Here is a 16,721-nt window from a genome sequence, read left to right on the forward strand (position 1 = left end):
TAATGATTATTGAATGTATTTATTATGTGTATATAGTAATGATAATCATGTTTATCCAACTAGTTATAATATTTATACGCTGTAATATTTCGTAGATAATTTTGTTTGATTAAATTTTAATGTGAAGGGCAACAATATTGTCTATTATATGCATTTGTTTGACTAATTGAAATGTTAAGGATAAAATATCCAATAAAATGGATTGTCTAAACTTACATAATTTAACTCTGAAAGTTAAGACGCTACAGTATTACTTGCACAGGTTTATCTGACTAATTTTAAAAAAAAAAAATTTTAAATGTTAAAATTTAAATATTAAGGTCAAGTCCCCACAATTTTACATATTAAATAAATTTACTTGATTAGCTTTACCTGAAGATTTTAAATAAGGTATTACTAATTGTATTCAAGTAAATATTTGGAAACATTTTCATCATTGAATGTAACATGTTAATTCTAATCAGGCTGGAATCAGTGGATGGATGGAAGAACACGGAGTGTAGATTATCTAAGTTTAAAACATTTTATATTATTTGACTGTATGTTATTAGATTGTACATTGTTAAGCTGCACATTATTACACTGTACATTATCACACTGTTATTAGATTGTACCTTATTAGACTGTACGTTACTACATTGTACATTATTACATTGTACATGATTACACTATACATAATCAGACTGTACATGACCAGACTGTATATTACACTGTACATTATTGGACTACATTATTCTTAAACTGTATGTTATCACTGTACATTATTAGATTGTACTTTATTAGACTGTACATTATCAGACTACATTATTTCTCTGCACAGGATCAGACTACATTATTTTACTGTATATTATTACACTATACATTATCATAATGCACCTTTTTAGATTGTACATTATTACACTGCATTATCGGACTCTACATTAATACACTGTACATGATCAGACTGTATGTTACCATACTGTACACGATCATACAGTACATGATCAGACTTATCAGACTGTACATGATCAGACTGTATGTTATCAGACTGTATGTTATCAGGCTGTACGTGATCAGACTGTATGTTATCAGACTGTATGTTATCAGGCTGTACGTGATCAGACTGTACATGATCAGACTATGTTATCGTACAGAACAGACCACACAGGCTAAGCTACAGTCTGCCCACAGATCAGCTGCTGCTTCCTGGGCGGGACTCAGCTGTGCAGCTTCCTCTTCCTCACTTTTCTTGCCGCCAAACTTTCAAAAACAAGGACTGTCACATCTCTGCTGCAGCTCCTGCTTTCATTAAATACTTTAGAATACCTCTTTATCTGCTAAACATGTCTCCTACCCCGAAGAGACCGTGTCCTGATCCACTGAACGACTCTCTGGAGAAGAGGATAAAGCGGATTTCAATCGAGGGAAACATCGGTAAGCGGACTGCAAAAGCGAATTTTATTTACACGAGCTCCTTAAAGTTTCTGCATGCTGATGTATGAAGCAGGGGATCCTCAGAGTCACTGTGCGTAAAACTGTGTCTTCAGGTGCTGGTTTACTATTTATCGATTAATATTTGCCGCCAATTTCCAGCCTACTATTACACCTCTGCTTCTACTAAACTGTCACATCACATGCTCACACACTTTAGCATCGTGCAGCTGGTTAGCTGGATGTCCTGACTGATGTGTTTAAACGTGATGTTCTGCATCCATGTGCGCACAGCGGCGGGTAAATCCACCTTTGTGCGCCTTTTGGATCAGGAGAGCGCGGAATGGGAGGTGGTACCAGAACCGATCGCCAGGTGGTGCAACGTCCAAGCATCAGGCAGCGACTTTGAGGTATGGACCATAGTCTGTATATATAGTGGACGTAGCATCTGGCTCCAGAATTGAAGCCCACCCGGAAGTGTCAAAAACTTGCAATATCACGCCGTCCGCTAGGGTTGGCTCCAAAAAGCTTTTTCTCCATAGACCCCAATTCATTTTTGGAAAAAATAAAATTTGATAGACTGATTTTCTACAGCTCAGGATTTTTTTTCCCGTTAGTTTTCATGGTCAAAATGAGAGATCAGGTGGCCGATCTTAAAATAAATCAATACTGAATTTTAAATAAATCGTTAAAGTTGGCGGAGCCAGGGGGCGTGGCTATACTTGATGGACAGCAACAGAAGCCTCTGCGGTAAAATGTGGGCGGGATAAGAGAGTCCTCAGCCAAACCTGCCCCGAGTTGCTCTCCGGTCCAGTCTGCTTGATGACACTTTTTATGTCACTGGCTCCAAAAAATCCAAAACGACGACCAGGAAGTAGCAAAATCCGGGCTTCATTTTCTCGGCGTTGAAACCACCGGGAGACGTCACAGTTAGTTCACGCCTGGTATGGACAGGCTCTGCTACTGCATTTTAACCCTGTAATAACCAAGTATGGGGGGAAAATAGCATGATAATTAAGAAAAGTTATATATATATATATATATATAAAAGCAAAAATTATAGATAGATAATTTTTGCTTATATATATATATATATATATATATATATATATAATTTCTATAGAAGAAATATATATACATAGCAAATTGCTTTGCTTTTTTTCTATAAAAATAGAAAAAAAGGAAACAAAAACTTAGCAAAAAACATTGATTTTTTTCTATATTTGGGTTTATACATATATATATGTGTGTGTGTGTATGTATATACACATATATATATATAATAAAAATATCTTTTTAAAACTCACGTATTTCTGCAACAATGAGTTTTACAAGGTTAAAGTGCAAAGTTACCACTCATTCACACACACACACATCAAACACAGATCATGCTGATGTTGCTCTACAGAATCCACCATAAAGTCTGGTTTGTTTAAGGGAAATTAATTCAAGTAAATCAGATGATTATTTTTTCATGATCCTTCAGGGCAGGAGACCCTCTCAGTGCCTCTGACTGAGTGTGCTCACAGCTCGGAGGCACATTAAGATAACTGGGGGAATTTTCATCTGTATTTAGAGTGCAGCTGCCATCTGTCCACATATCTGCACCGGTTGCTGCTCCACCAGCACCACACACCCAGAGGGAACAGATGGTAGCACTCTGGACAGATGAACATGCCAGCAAGAGGGAAAACATCTCTAACCTCCCGCACAACTGCAGACCTGTAGCCTCACCCTGACTCTGATCTCTAAAGGTCCACAGTGGGCGAGATGTTCAGGTGTGAGCCCGTATTCCAAGAATCCTGAGACGACTGAATTAATGTCATCAGAAAAAAAAAGCCTGCTTGGGGTTAAACAAGCACAGGCTCTGTAAGGATTTGGTTAAATGGATCTGTTTGCATTAACTGTTTCAAGTTTTCCTGAATGCATTCAGACATGCATGGAGGTATTTTTGGTAGTTTTAGCCAGCACCAAAATGCTAAGAATTAATAATAAAAGAGGAAATATAATCTACCAGTCAAAAGTTTGGACACACCCTTCTCATTCAATTCCATTTATTCATTTGTATTATTTTCTACATTGCAGATTAACACTGAAGATTAACACTTTTTTGGTTACAACATAATTCTATGCGTATTATTTTAATATTTTAATGTCTTCAGTATTCATCTACAACAGGGGTCGGCAACCTTTAACACTCAAAGCCATTTCGACCCGTTTCCCACAGAAAAGAAAACACCGGGAGCCGCAAAATCCTTTTGGCATTTAAAATGAAGACAACACTGCATATATCGCTTTTTTTTTTTTACTTCTATGCCCTTGTTAATCAGTCGTGATTAATTAATTACAAAGCCTCTAATTAGATTCATTTTTTAAATTGTGTCCTTCCACTAATATTTATCTTACCTGGTTAATGTCATTTTTGCTCCTGGACCTCAAATGTTACATACTGTTAGCTGGAAATCAATATTTTGCGAATGTCTATTTGACTTGTAAAATCTATTTATCTATTTATCTTAAGCTAATAACTTTTCTCCGGTAAGTCGCTGCCCTGTTGAGAAGCCCCTGACTGCAGCCCGCAGATCGGGGCGTGGCTCAACGTGGGCGGAGTTAAACGTTGAGCTCCGCCCACATTGAGCTAAACGTGGGCGGGGTTAAACGTTGAGCTCCGCCCACATTGAGCTTGACTCATTTATTGTCACCATCTGGTGGCGGAGACGAAATAGCACATTCACAAACGTCAATACAGCTTCTAAATGCTGGCCTAGAAACCGAGCATCTTATGTGATTTACTGTCATGATTAATTTTATATCAGCATTACTATTTATATCAGGATCAGGTCTAGAGCCAAAAAGTAGTTCTTTGGGAAAACATTTTTCTTGTAGTATCAAATCCCACAAATACAACATATACAATCCCTGGCAAAAATGATGGAATCACCAGTCTGGGAGGACTTTCGTTCAGTTGTTTAATTTTTTTTTTTTAGAAACAAAGCAGATAACAAACATGACAAAAAACTAAAGTCATTTTAATTTGCAACTTTCTGGCTGTAAGAAACACTAAAAGATATCAAGAGGAAAAATTGCGGTAGTCAGTAACAATCACTTTTTTAGACCAAGAGTGATTGGAAGTTGCTGCAGCACACCAGTTTGCTGATTTCCAACCAAACCAGCTTGTTGCTCATGCAGACTGTGGATTTGGTTGTTGCTGCTGGGCCAAATAAACTTGGTTTTGATGCTGCTGCTGCAATTTTTCTCGTCTCACGTCAGTTTGATGATCATTTGCAGAACCAATCTGGGATATCTCCAACAATTCGTGATGATTGACCCTCTTTGAAAAGTCTGATAATCCTCCCCTTTGTTTCAGCTGACATCTCTCATGTTGGAGTCATGATTAATGTCAATCCACTTGGTGCAACATCTCTCCAAGGTGTGATCACTCCTTTTAAACTGCAGACTAACGAGCAGATTTAATCTGATATGGCAGGTAGTTTTGGGAATGAGAATTTATGGGGTGATTCCATCATTTTTTCCTCAGAATTGATTCCATAATTTTATCCCTGTGCTTGGTCTAAAAAAGTAATTGTTACTGACTACTACAACTTTTCCTCTTGATATCTTTTAGTGTTTCTTACAGCCAGAAAGTTGCAAAATAAAATGACTTTAGTTTTTTGTCATGTTTGTGATCTCCTTTTTTACTACAAATTAAAACAACTGAATGAGCGTCCTCCCAGACTGGTGATTCCATCATTTTTGCCAGGAGTTGTAATACTGACACAACTTTTTACTTGGGTTCAACTCTCTTTAACTCAAACCCTGTCTAACTAGGGCTAGCTGGACTGAAACAGTGAAGTGAAATTTGTGATATACAGCATACAGAGACACATTTGGATTTTTTTGTACACTGAATTATATCAGCTACATTAAAGGAGATCAGAGACAGCAGCAATGTCTCTGCCATTGATACCTGACCATGCATGGTTATTCCTGGCTGATAACACAGATTTCCAAAACTTTGCACTAACGACTTTCTTAAAGTGTCACTAATCCACTCAAGGATATAAGACTGAACTGACAGTCAATGCTACATGTCTTTCCTCAAATCAAAGAGGGCTCTTAGCTTGGCCTTCATTCTACATAACTGAAACAAAAACATAATCTCTGATCTCTGTATAGAGACTTTCTGTATATGATTATGTCAGACATAATATATCAGAGTCTGTACAACTCACGAACCATGTACATTTGTAGGGGTCAGATGTAATGAATTAAGCTTCAGCACCGTTGAACACAACTTTATTCTTTTCTGTCAAAAGCACAAAACACCTTCATGTTTCTCCTGTCAATGATTTCTTGACAGAATGTCTCATAGTCTTCCTGCAGACTAAAAAGAAAAAGGAACGGTTCTCTGAGATCAGCGGTCTCCTCTTCTTCCTGGCCATCACAGACACACAGGAGTTCCACTGCCCTCACGCGTTGCTCCTTGGCCATGGTAACAACTTGGGGAAGGGAAATTTTTCCCTTGAACGTTCTGGTCCCACACCACCGGGCTGCCGCCATTGCATCCCTGACCAAAGGATTCTCCTAAACAAAAATAAAGAAAACCGTTGTTTAAGTAAAGGCTCGGAGATTGCAGAAAACACTGAAATTAGACTACCCATCTCAGGCAATATACCCCGTTTCCTGTTCCCAGTCCTGTTCTCAGCCTGATCTAGAAAGGAAACAGATTGTGGTGTATACAGGCACAATGAAAATGCAAGATTTAAGTGGTTGATTTTAAGTACACAGAGAAATAATGACTGCTCTGTGACATGGAACCTCAACAACCTTGATGGATATGTGTGAGACAATGCTGGCTGGAACAATACCTGATGCTTCAGTGGCAGATTCTGAAAGCCTAAACATTTTCAGGGGGACTTCAGCCACATCCTGAAATAAGTGGGGGGGATCAGTCTTTGAGCAATAGTTTCACTATATACCAATTTATCACATGACCTCTCACCTGTAATTTTTCTGCTCTCGTTGCCTTTTTCTTTGCTGCAATCTCTCTTCTTCAGATCTTGGTGATTTAATGACAACAAACATTCACAATGAAAACATTCATGCAGGTCAGATGACAGTGAATACAGTAAAACGTGATTTAAAAGAATCTGGTTTAAAAGTGTGATACTGAGGGCGCTTACAGCAGGAGAACAAGACACCACCATCTTCTAATCTGCAGCATGTTTTCCTGTGAAGAAGGAAATGCAGAAGATTAAAATATGTTTCCAAAAATAATACCTTCATCGCTACAGTCAAACATAACGTGTCACAATTTGCACAAAACCTCACTGAAATCACAACTGGCCCCCATTACAATGTACAGAGATACTGGTTAATATAATATCATGCACATTCTGTCAGGATACAGGTTTTCAATACAAAGAGTGTGTTTTAAATGCAGAAAAAACATTTTATAGAGGTCATCGATATAACATACTGAGTAGTTCTTACCATCAAAACAAACATGCCACAGTTGGTGGAGCATCTTTGCAGTGTTTTAACAAAAGAATGGCAAGGAAATAGGAAATGTTAGCAAATGCAATGTAGTAATGTCTCACCTAAACATCATTCACACCAAGCTGCCTCCAAGGCCCAGGAGATGTGAGCAATGTGCTCAAAGAGGAAATAAAAGTACAATAAACCATTTTAAAGCAACACTGGGAACAAAGTTGGAAGAGGCTGGAACTTCAAATCAAACGTTTTTGTAATGGGCTTAAACAAACAAAACATATGGTTCTGTTTCCATCTGCGTAGAATAATGTAAAAATAAATAAGAATAATGTAACAATTACTTCTATCCCTCGCAAACACTCACTTTTGTTGTTTGTTTTTGTTTGTTTGGAACATCTTAATGCATTCAAATAAAAACAGAACCATTCATAAAACAAACAAAGGACAAGTGGTTTAAAACAGAACTACCACTGTCCAGGAAGGATCTTGGAAGGTGTCCTAAAAACCTGACTAGATGGACTCTACTCTCATCTCTCCAGCCGCTGCCACAGAGGGGATCTAGAAAGAAAATCTCCCTAGCCTGTGGCCTCAGTATCTGTTAAATGTGTTCAAATATAACCACACACATAAAGTTATGGAATGTTACAGAAATACTAACAAAGCTGCCATGCATTTAATATACCAAAAAATTTAAATCAGCAATGAGCAACTTGTTGTGTAAGGTCATAATAGAGGAAGATATAAATGTATTTACAGAGTATCCAGTGTCCAGGTACAAATACTGGAAGCAGAACCCACTGGAGACTGGCTGCATTGCCCTGTAAAAAGATATCAATAACTGAATATGAAATGCTCAAACTCCACTACAAAAGCAAAACTTTTTAACAAATTACCGGCAGGTGATCCATGGGGTTTGTGGATGATGGTGGAAACCATGTGGCAATGACGTGGCTGTTTGCAGCAAACACGTGCTCTATTCTCTGTAACAGAGATAGATAATTGAACTATACTATCCAATCCATTTGAATTAATAGTTTTGTAAACCTTTCATTTTAGCTGAAACTCTTCGATCACACCTGACACTTTTCTCCAGCCGTTCCAGCCTGCCTGTACACGCTTCTTCACCTCTTTTCCACACTCTCCATTGCTCTGGACTGTTGACCCTAAGTACTTAAAATCCTCCACCTTCTTGATCTCTTCTCCCTGTAACCTCACTCTTCCACTTGGGTCCCTCTCATTCACACACAGATACTCCGTCTTGCTGCGGCTAACCTTCATTCCTCTCCTTTCCAGGGCAAACCTCCACGCCTCTAGCTTCTCCTCCAATTCCAGTAGATTATTCTGAATAGTTTGAATCAGTCTAATTCTAAAAGGAATGGCATCGTTTAAATGTTTTGTTAAACGTCACTTTTCTAATGGGCTTGCTACTTAGCACGTGACAAAATAAATAAGTCTGACGTAAGTCTGAAACTAATGCAAGGAGATAATGCAACTGGAGATAAAATAATATCACTTCCTTCCTTGTCTGTCACAAAATAGCAAAACAGCAACGTTTAAACAAAAGATAAACGTGCTTACCTCCATTTTGGAAACTTCTTCTTCTTCTCTATTACATTCTTCTTCTTCTTCAACGGTTCAACTGCGCTATGCGGGCGGAGTTAAACGTTTAACTCCGCCCACGTTTAGTTCAAGGTGGGCGGAGCTCAACGTTTAACTCCGCCCACGTTGAGGCACGCCCCGATCTGCGGGCTGCAGTCAGGGGTACTTGGCCCTGTTTTCCAAGACGTCACTCCTCTGACTCTCTGACCTGCTGCCGTGTTCTTGCGTGTAACGTGTATTACCCTATCATGAGTACTTTTGACTCAAAGACAAGACGTGTCTTTCTTGGAGTGGACCTTTAATATACAGGCTTGCCATTCTTGAGTACAAAACGATGTGAAACTACAGGCGTTGCTTAATACAACGCATCAACCTTGCGCTCTCATGTCCCAGCCAGGGGAAACCCCCAGCAGCACATCCGGTGAAGTGACACGTCAAAATAAGAGCGGTAATTTCACAATAAAACTCTCTATATTAAAATGCATTGAAACGCGCCTGAAAGGCAGAACAATTTATTTTCCAAAGTTACAGGGAGCCACAACAGAGGGCTGAAAGAGCCGCATGCGGCTCCGGAGCCGCGGGTTGCCGACCCCTGATCTACAACATATAAAATTATTAAATAAAAAACATTGAATGAGAAGGTGTGTCCAAACGTTTGACCAGTAGTGTATATTTTTACCTGTTTTGTTATTGAGGTTTACATTACTCATGCAAAATAGACATTTTTGTTTATGAAATGCTCAGAATTCACAAGAAAATACATTAATTCCTGTCAAATAAAGTAACGTAGACTCATACATAGACATATCATGCTTACTGCCGTGCAGAGTTCCCATCCAAAGGCCCATTCAGAGTCTGGAAAAAGACCAGAATGAAGATTATCTGCATTTTCTGTTCATTTTAGTCATGAAAAGGTCAGCTTAAGGCCATCTTGAAAGTATTTGGTGCAATTGTAAACTGTGCAAAAATGTCAGTAGTGCAGTGTAATCTGATAGTACAGAGGCACCATCAGTATGCAAAGCCGCAGCTCAATCGCTCAGTCTGTCGTCTCAGGAGACTCCTCTGCTGTCAGAACTCACTAACAGTTACTGTAGTTCAGTCAGGCGCCCTCTGCTGGTCATTGGGCTGTAATGTGTCTAGCAGAGCTGTAATGGTGAGGTACGGGTTTGAACTTGTGTTGCAGTTAGGTATATGGTTAAATAAAAAAAAAATAAAAAAACTAACCGTGGACCTCAGAGAATTTTGGAAAAGCCAGATTCCATTTCTGGTCTTGAGTTACATAGGATTAAAAAGGGCTACCACTAATTTAGTATAGATAGTAATTACACCTTCTTGGATTTCTGGAGGTCCTTAAAGCACTGAGTTGCTCAAGAAACACCTTTAAAGTTATTGAGAAATCTTTAATTTCGACAGCAAAAGTCCATCTGTCCTGCTTCTGTGATGCCAGTTCACAGTGGATGTAATCTCACAGCACATCACACAATGAGGAGAAGACCTGACTAAAAACAGTTTCAAAGTTTCCTTTCAGTTTCCTTTGAGCAGCACTTGGCAACAGTCTGTACACATCTATAAACAAATGAGACAATGGATAATGCTTGTGGAAAGTTTTGTAATCCTATTTTTGTGGCGTGTCAACCAGCAGCAAACACAGAACTGCTAACCACAGAAACTAGGAAGCTCATACTGGGAAAAACTTGGTCGAAGTCAAGCAACTGAGAAGAAGTTGTTTTTTTTTTTTAAAAACTGGTTGTAGACACTAAGCCAATGCTTGAAGCCTCTGAGGTGCTTCACCAGGACTTAAAAAGTCGACGCGCCGACAAACTTTTACCGCATCTGCTGAAGAGAGCCGAGAAAAATGCTTGTGGTTCCAATAATCTGCTCTTTTATTGCTTCAAACAGCTGTAGTTCAACTACAACTTCAGGAAAATTAACAAATACGTGAGCAGCTTTGGAAACAGTGGGAAGAACTACAGTGAATGACAAGGTTGTTTCCCATTACACTCCATAAACAGAAGAATGTTAAAGTTGTTTTGAGTCACAGATGAGTCTGAATGAACAAAACTTGTGTCAGCATCTGCTTCTATAGGCCAACATGTAGCCTTGCAGACTGACAATTCACCAGAACGTGTGCTAGACATACAGTTTTCCTGTTATTACAATGCAACAGAGCAACGCGAAAAGCCTCAGATTAAAGTTTCCTTCAAAAACACACACATTCAGACTCACAAACACACTACAGGAGATATCAAGGCTGCATATGTTGTTGTTTTTATTTTTAAGATAAGTCTAAAAGCTTCATTACTAAAAAGATATGACGCTACTGTGGAGCAGAATACTTGCTTTCTGTTTTGCTGAATCTCTTGAAAGATGACTGTGCTCGACAGCATAACTTGATGATGACTTGTCACTGATTTTATGTTGATAGGGGGCAGACTTTATAAGTTTTTTTTTACCTACTTCTGCCACCCTTTCTTTCAAATATTTTTGTTGTATATTTATGTATGTTTTTTTGTTTTTGGTGAATGAAATAAATGATAAAACAAACTATTCATTATTAGCGGCTTCTTCGGAGTCAGAACTGTTTTTCCTTCCGGTAACCTGCCCTGACAAAGATCGCTTCCTATTTATACTGTAACATGCTCATTGGCTCCCACGTTGGTACTGACAAAACTTTACTGCACAATAAATACAGTTTATGGAACTGTTAAGTAATTGTAGGCCTTATTTTCCCTTGTTTCCCCTCATTATTTGACCTTCCTGTAAGGAGTCTTAGGTTGATTCTCAGTAGCATTCAAAAGGTCTTATAATGTTTACTTTGATCACAAGTGAAGAAGCCCTAAAGTGTCATGTCTACAAGAAACGGCACCAGACAGTTCCTTGAAATGTCACTTTTGTATACTCTCCATGCGGCTTCGTCTGTAAATATCAAGCAGCCTCTATAAATAATCATAAAGGTCTCCCAATGCATTAGTCATATGTCAGTTAGTGGGCTGTGAATTTAGATGTGTTGTAACATAAAACATGACTCTAACTGCTTGCTTTGTTTACATACTTTACTGAAATTTGACTTATTCATCCATCATGTTGACGCTGAGACGTATAATGTGTGAGATTTGTTCTTACCTATAGGGAAGGTGGGAAATCTAACACGGGTTTTTAATCTCCTAGGAGCTGACCACATCTCAGCGGAGCGGAGGGAATGTCCTGCAGATGATGTATGAGAAGCCAGAGCGGTGGGCCTACACCTTCCAGAGCTACGCCTGCATCAGCCGGGTGCGAGCCCAGATCCGGTCGGCCAACGGGAAGCTCCGAGAGGCTGAGAACCCCGTGCAGTTCTTCGAGCGATCCATCTACAGCGACAGGTATCAGCGACCAAACTGAAAGATGTCTGGATCCAGTGAAAAAGCATGAAGTAGTTGAACATTCACCGTCACATGCATTCAACTTGTTTGACCGGGGTAATCCCTTGTAGTAAAGCAGAGTTAGAAGTCTACAGTCCGGAGCTTTCAGTGTCATAATTCTTCTATGTATGGCCGAATTACTCCAATATTGCAACTTGCCGTTGTGTAGCATAGAGTAGTTTTGCAGTGATTGCTGGTGTGCTGGAGCTGCATGGAGAAGGTGGTGAGGACTTCATAGATCGACACATTGTAGAAGAAATGATGGTGTAGGTTACATCAACGCTGATGCACAGAGATGAAGTTTTAGGGGTTTAATCAATAACAGTAGCTAAACCTTAAGTGCTTACTGAAAACAATGTTTGAAAGTTGTTGCTTTAATGCTGAAACAGTTTGTTAAAATTTAACTTGTAACAGTTTAAACCAGAAAAGCACTCAGAGAGAACAGGACTCCGCCAAGCCTGTTCATTTCCCCATATTGTAGCACCGTCAGAAATGCAGCATTTCTTTATTAGTTATTGATGATCAGAAATTACGGCAACATAGAATGTGGCCATTTACTATAGATGTACCCACAAACAAAATGACCTTGTGCTGAGCACAGGCGCGTGTTATGCATGTGTACGTTGTGTATGGATATCGAATTACGTGACCTAAATATGTAGCTGACATAGTGCTTACGTTTCATAGTTACAGTGACTCCATGCTGCTGTCTCACAGTGATACAGAAATCTTTAACAAATCTGTGGATCCAGACTATAAGCCGCATCACTGCCAAAATCTGATCACTTAGTCCTTGTGTCATTTCTGACCTTCCCTGAAAATTACATCCAAATCTGTTAGTCTGTTTTTGAGTAATGTTACAAACAGACAGACAGACAGACAAACCATCGCCGATCATCACATAGCTCTACTGCGTTCCTTTGATGAAGTAGCAATCATTTAATTTAGTGGATTGCAGTCTGAGGCTTTGGGAATCCCCTTAGACAAAGCTTTAAAAAAAACAAGTTTACTCACTTCATTTTCCTTCATTCCTGTATGTACAACATCATGATTATGTTATTTGATCTCACAAACATTCAACAACTGAGCTAAGACAGTCTAATATTGCTGCTTGACATAACTTCTGACTACACAAAATACTTTTAAAACGGTCTGTCTTACAGCATTTCATAGATTTTGACTGTGGGAACGGGGAGAAAACAGTAAAATTCCTCACAACTCCTGTATCTCTGAACTGTCTTTTAACTAAATGACATACACTAAACATTAAAACCACCTGCCTAATAATGTGTAGGATGGAAGAGACAAAGTCTTATCAGACTGATCAGCGGTACAATGTCTGACCTTTTCTATACAGAATAACAATTACTTTTGTAGTCAGAAAAACATTTTGCGGGTTAATCAGGCAATTTGTAGTATTTTCATCACTGTGTTTGTTTAGCGCTTGAATACAGCAGGGATATGAATACACAGCAACTAAAAATAGAAAAAAACTGATGCAGTCCTTCTTGTTCAAAGCTCATGTCCACCCTTCTCTTGTATTCGTCTCATCTTAGGTACATCTTTGCATCCAACCTGTACGAGAGTGAATGCCTGAACGACACTGAATGGTCTGTCTACCAGGACTGGCATGGCTGGCTGCACAACCAGTTTGGCAAGCACATCGAGCTGGACGGCATCATCTACCTCAGAGCTTCACCGGAGGTACCTTAACTAGTTTCCCCAGCTTCTATTACCGCACTCATATTTACGAACAGTTTTTGTTGTGGAACACAGATTTTCATCGTCAACAAGCAAAATGACACCAATAAGTCGACCATTCTGTTCTATTTTGGGCATGTGTAGAGATGTTTAGAGAGATTACACCTGAGAGGCAGAGCGGAAGAACAAGACATCCCACTGGAGTACCTGGAGAAGCTCCACTTTAAACACGAGAGCTGGCTGCAGCACAAGACGATGACGTGAGCAAACACGTGCACATCCACACACACTTTTTAAGGCTCTTTTGCATCACAAATTGTCTGCATTTTTGAGAGAACAACACATGCATTATAGAAGAAGAGGGCCGTACTGTGTTAGCTGAGTGTCAGTGAACATTAGAAGAAAAGACTCCATTCATGAAACAACCTGGAGGCAGCTTAAACTGTAACTGTTAAATACATGTGATCTGCATCTGCCACATTCATGTCTCTGGGGAATGGATGAAGCAGGAACTGGGCTGCTTCTCTCATCTATTTCCTTACCGAGTTAAATGTTAAATGATCTCCTCGAGGAAGTAACTTTAAAAGTGTTCAGTTTCCTGGATGTGAACTGTAAAGCATCACTAACCACGTCACTTCTGCCCACAGCCTGGAGTTTGAGTATCTGAACAAGGTGCCGGTCCTCACCATAGACGTGAATGAAGACTTTATGGCAAACACTAGCAGGAGTGCTGACATGATTGAGAAGGTGAGTTACGGGAAGATTTTGAATTAGTCAGTTAATGCTTTTACATTTCTTTCCATCCGAATTTCTTTTAGCTGAAATTTACAGAATCCAGAAATCCTGTCGACCTTTTGTGTAAAAATTAAACCACTGACAAATGCAGATTGTATTTTCAGTTCATGGTGCTTTATACTTTTACTTTACTGGATTTCAGAGATAAAAACTGTACCTTTCATTTCAATACAACTTCTACTCTGCTAGCAGCTGCAGTTACTAGTTTATGTATTAAATCAATTATTGAAAAAGAAAAAAGTAATATAAATTGAATAACTGTGCGGTAAATAAAACTACCAAACTGTCATGTAGGGTTGCAACTAAAGATTACTGCTATTACTGACTAATCTGTTGATTATTTCTGCATTACTCAATTATGTGTTTGATCTATATATTATTAGAAAATGATGAAAATGTCGATCAGTGTTTTGTCCACAGTCCAAAGATATTGAATTTACTGTCCTAGAATAGAAGAGAAAACAGATAATATTCACATTTACGAAGTTGAAATGACAGAATATAGACTTTATGTACAAAAAAACAATTAGTAGATTGTTAAAATAGTGGTTTATTGATTTATAAGCAATCAGTCGATTAATTGTTGCAGCTGTGCTGTTTAATGAGCAAAACTGACTCCACTTTCACCAGTTATCACATTAAAATGCTGTTTACATGTTTAAACCTCATTATTAGCAAATTAACTCTGTATTAATGTAACATTATGTAATATATAAAATGGTAAAATCTCCAATTTTTCCAAATTAAGATAAGGGCATGTTTCAAAAACAGATTTGTTGTTTTAATAACTTTAAAAAGGTGTGAATATTTCGAAAGCAGCGAGAAAATCAAGAAAAGTGACGCTTGATTTCTCAAAATTCTTGAAAGCAGTATATTCAAGATATTTCCATTAGATTGAGGTAGGTAGAAAGTGCTGGATCTAATGAGGATTATTGATTATTGATTATTGAAGGCCGTCTTTCCTACTTCATGTGTATGTTTACTTTTCACACATTAAGTCATTATTCTGATCATCCTTATTTACTTGAGTAAACTTTTCAGTTTATTTTTACCTTGTGGTATTAAAACCTTTGCTTGTGTCATTAACCCTTCAGCCTGACCACTGTCTTTATGTGCGGTATTGAAGAAGTTACATGAAGAATTTTAAATCTCACTGCAGCTGATGCTTGTTACACAAACTGAAGAACCTTTTGAAACACACATATCCTGGGGATAAACAGACTGAAATAAATGTGTGCAATCTCTCTGCTGCTGAGACACACACATTCACTCACCGAGGCTTCGCATATGCAAATTAGGGTTTGAAAAGCTGCTTATGTGGCAGTTTCATGTTGATGGTGAACACAAGAGATTAGACTGTTAGTCAGGTCACAAGCAAGAAAGAGAACGAGACAATGCTCTCCGCAAATGACATCAGCCAGTTTATTTTAAAGTATTTGTCTTTATGTGTATTGCTAACCATATTTGTTGTTTATTTTTAGGTGAAAGAGTTCTTGAGCACGTTGTGAACATCGCCAGGTGATGGGATGGAGGACCACTTTCAAAACAAAGCAATGCTTCAACAGCTAAAGCTTTTTTTAACAGTCAATGCCGGTAGCATTATTTCATTTTTGAAATTATTTGTTGTGGTTTTCTCATGTGAATTGTATATTTATCAATGTTAGCGTGCAAAATTAGAATACACTGTTTGTCCATTGGTGTAAAAAAAGACAATAAACTTGAAATACTTGAAATGAATTTGATTGATTTGGTTACATTTTTTGAAGTTTTTTGTTTCTTTGGTATTTTATTCCTCTCTGGAAATCAAGGTTTACCCTGCTCCATCAGTCCCATCTTTTCCTCCTCCTTCTCCTCTCTCCAACCTTCCAGAAGATGTCGCCAGCCTCCATGCCAGCAGTCAGCTGCTATTTCTGACTGCTCAGCTTGCCTTTACCTGGTAGCTCCAATAGGATTTGAGTAAAGCGACCCGAAATAGCTGCTTTAACTTTCTGTTTTAATTCCTTACAAATAAATAGATTAGAATATATAAGAGGGAGAGATTCCTGGACTTGTTGGTGAACTGAAATGATAAACACCAGTTGATATATAAAGTTTTGTTTTTGTGCGTGTGAGAGAGATGATCCAAAATTAATGTTCATAATCTGCAAGTATTATAAGAACAAAAAGAATTTCAATAAAAGATAAAAGATAATCCAAGTTTAAAGTTTGTTTAATATGAGATTAGCACCTAATATGAATGAATGCTCATGGATTAAAACATGATTTGTATATTATTTATTAGATTTGGTGACATTTATTTCCCTTAGTGAACATTAAAGAGCG

The 16,721-nt window shown here is 38.3% G+C and overlaps 1 protein-coding gene and 1 long non-coding RNA gene across 4 annotated transcripts; one reads left to right on the top strand and one right to left on the bottom strand.

Annotated features, from left to right (window-relative positions):
* The first annotated feature begins 1,212 nt into the window (after positions 1–1,212).
* dck (deoxycytidine kinase) lies at positions 1,213–16,136 on the top strand. The gene is made up of 7 exons (XM_022191561.2): positions 1,213–1,413; positions 1,705–1,820; positions 11,671–11,864; positions 13,460–13,607; positions 13,749–13,864; positions 14,252–14,351; positions 15,881–16,136. Exons 1-7 carry the CDS (start codon positions 1,323–1,325, stop codon positions 15,905–15,907), a joined length of 792 nt encoding a protein of 263 aa, XP_022047253.2. The 5' UTR covers positions 1,213–1,322; the 3' UTR covers positions 15,908–16,136.
* On the bottom strand, positions 5,690–9,110 carry LOC127530900 (uncharacterized). 3 transcript variants are annotated; one of them, XR_007937664.1, is made up of 8 exons: positions 8,482–9,110; positions 7,797–7,883; positions 7,011–7,721; positions 6,594–6,640; positions 6,413–6,469; positions 6,279–6,339; positions 6,086–6,121; positions 5,690–5,994 (listed from the first exon to the last, which is right to left on the bottom strand). It is a non-coding gene; the product is annotated as an uncharacterized LOC127530900 (long non-coding RNA). The 3 variants fall into 3 exon arrangements; XR_007937665.1 differs by lacking the exon at positions 6,086–6,121; XR_007937663.1 differs by lacking the exons at positions 6,086–6,121; positions 6,279–6,339.
* Positions 16,137–16,721: the final 585 nt, after the last annotated feature.

This window comes from Acanthochromis polyacanthus, chromosome 18 (genome assembly GCF_021347895.1).
Source record: "Acanthochromis polyacanthus isolate Apoly-LR-REF ecotype Palm Island chromosome 18, KAUST_Apoly_ChrSc, whole genome shotgun sequence".
NCBI lineage: Eukaryota > Metazoa > Chordata > Actinopteri > Pomacentridae > Acanthochromis > Acanthochromis polyacanthus.

Coding starts and splice junctions, on each gene's coding strand:
- dck (XM_022191561.2), top strand. CDS start 1,323: ATGTCTCCTACCCCGAAGAGACCGTGTCCTGATCCACTGAACGACTCT. Junction 1,414..1,704: donor TTCAATCGAGGGAAACATCG/GTAAGCGGACTG, acceptor ATGTGCGCACAG/CGGCGGGTAAATCCACCTTT. Junction 11,865..13,459: donor CGATCCATCTACAGCGACAG/GTATCAGCGACC, acceptor GTCTCATCTTAG/GTACATCTTTGCATCCAACC.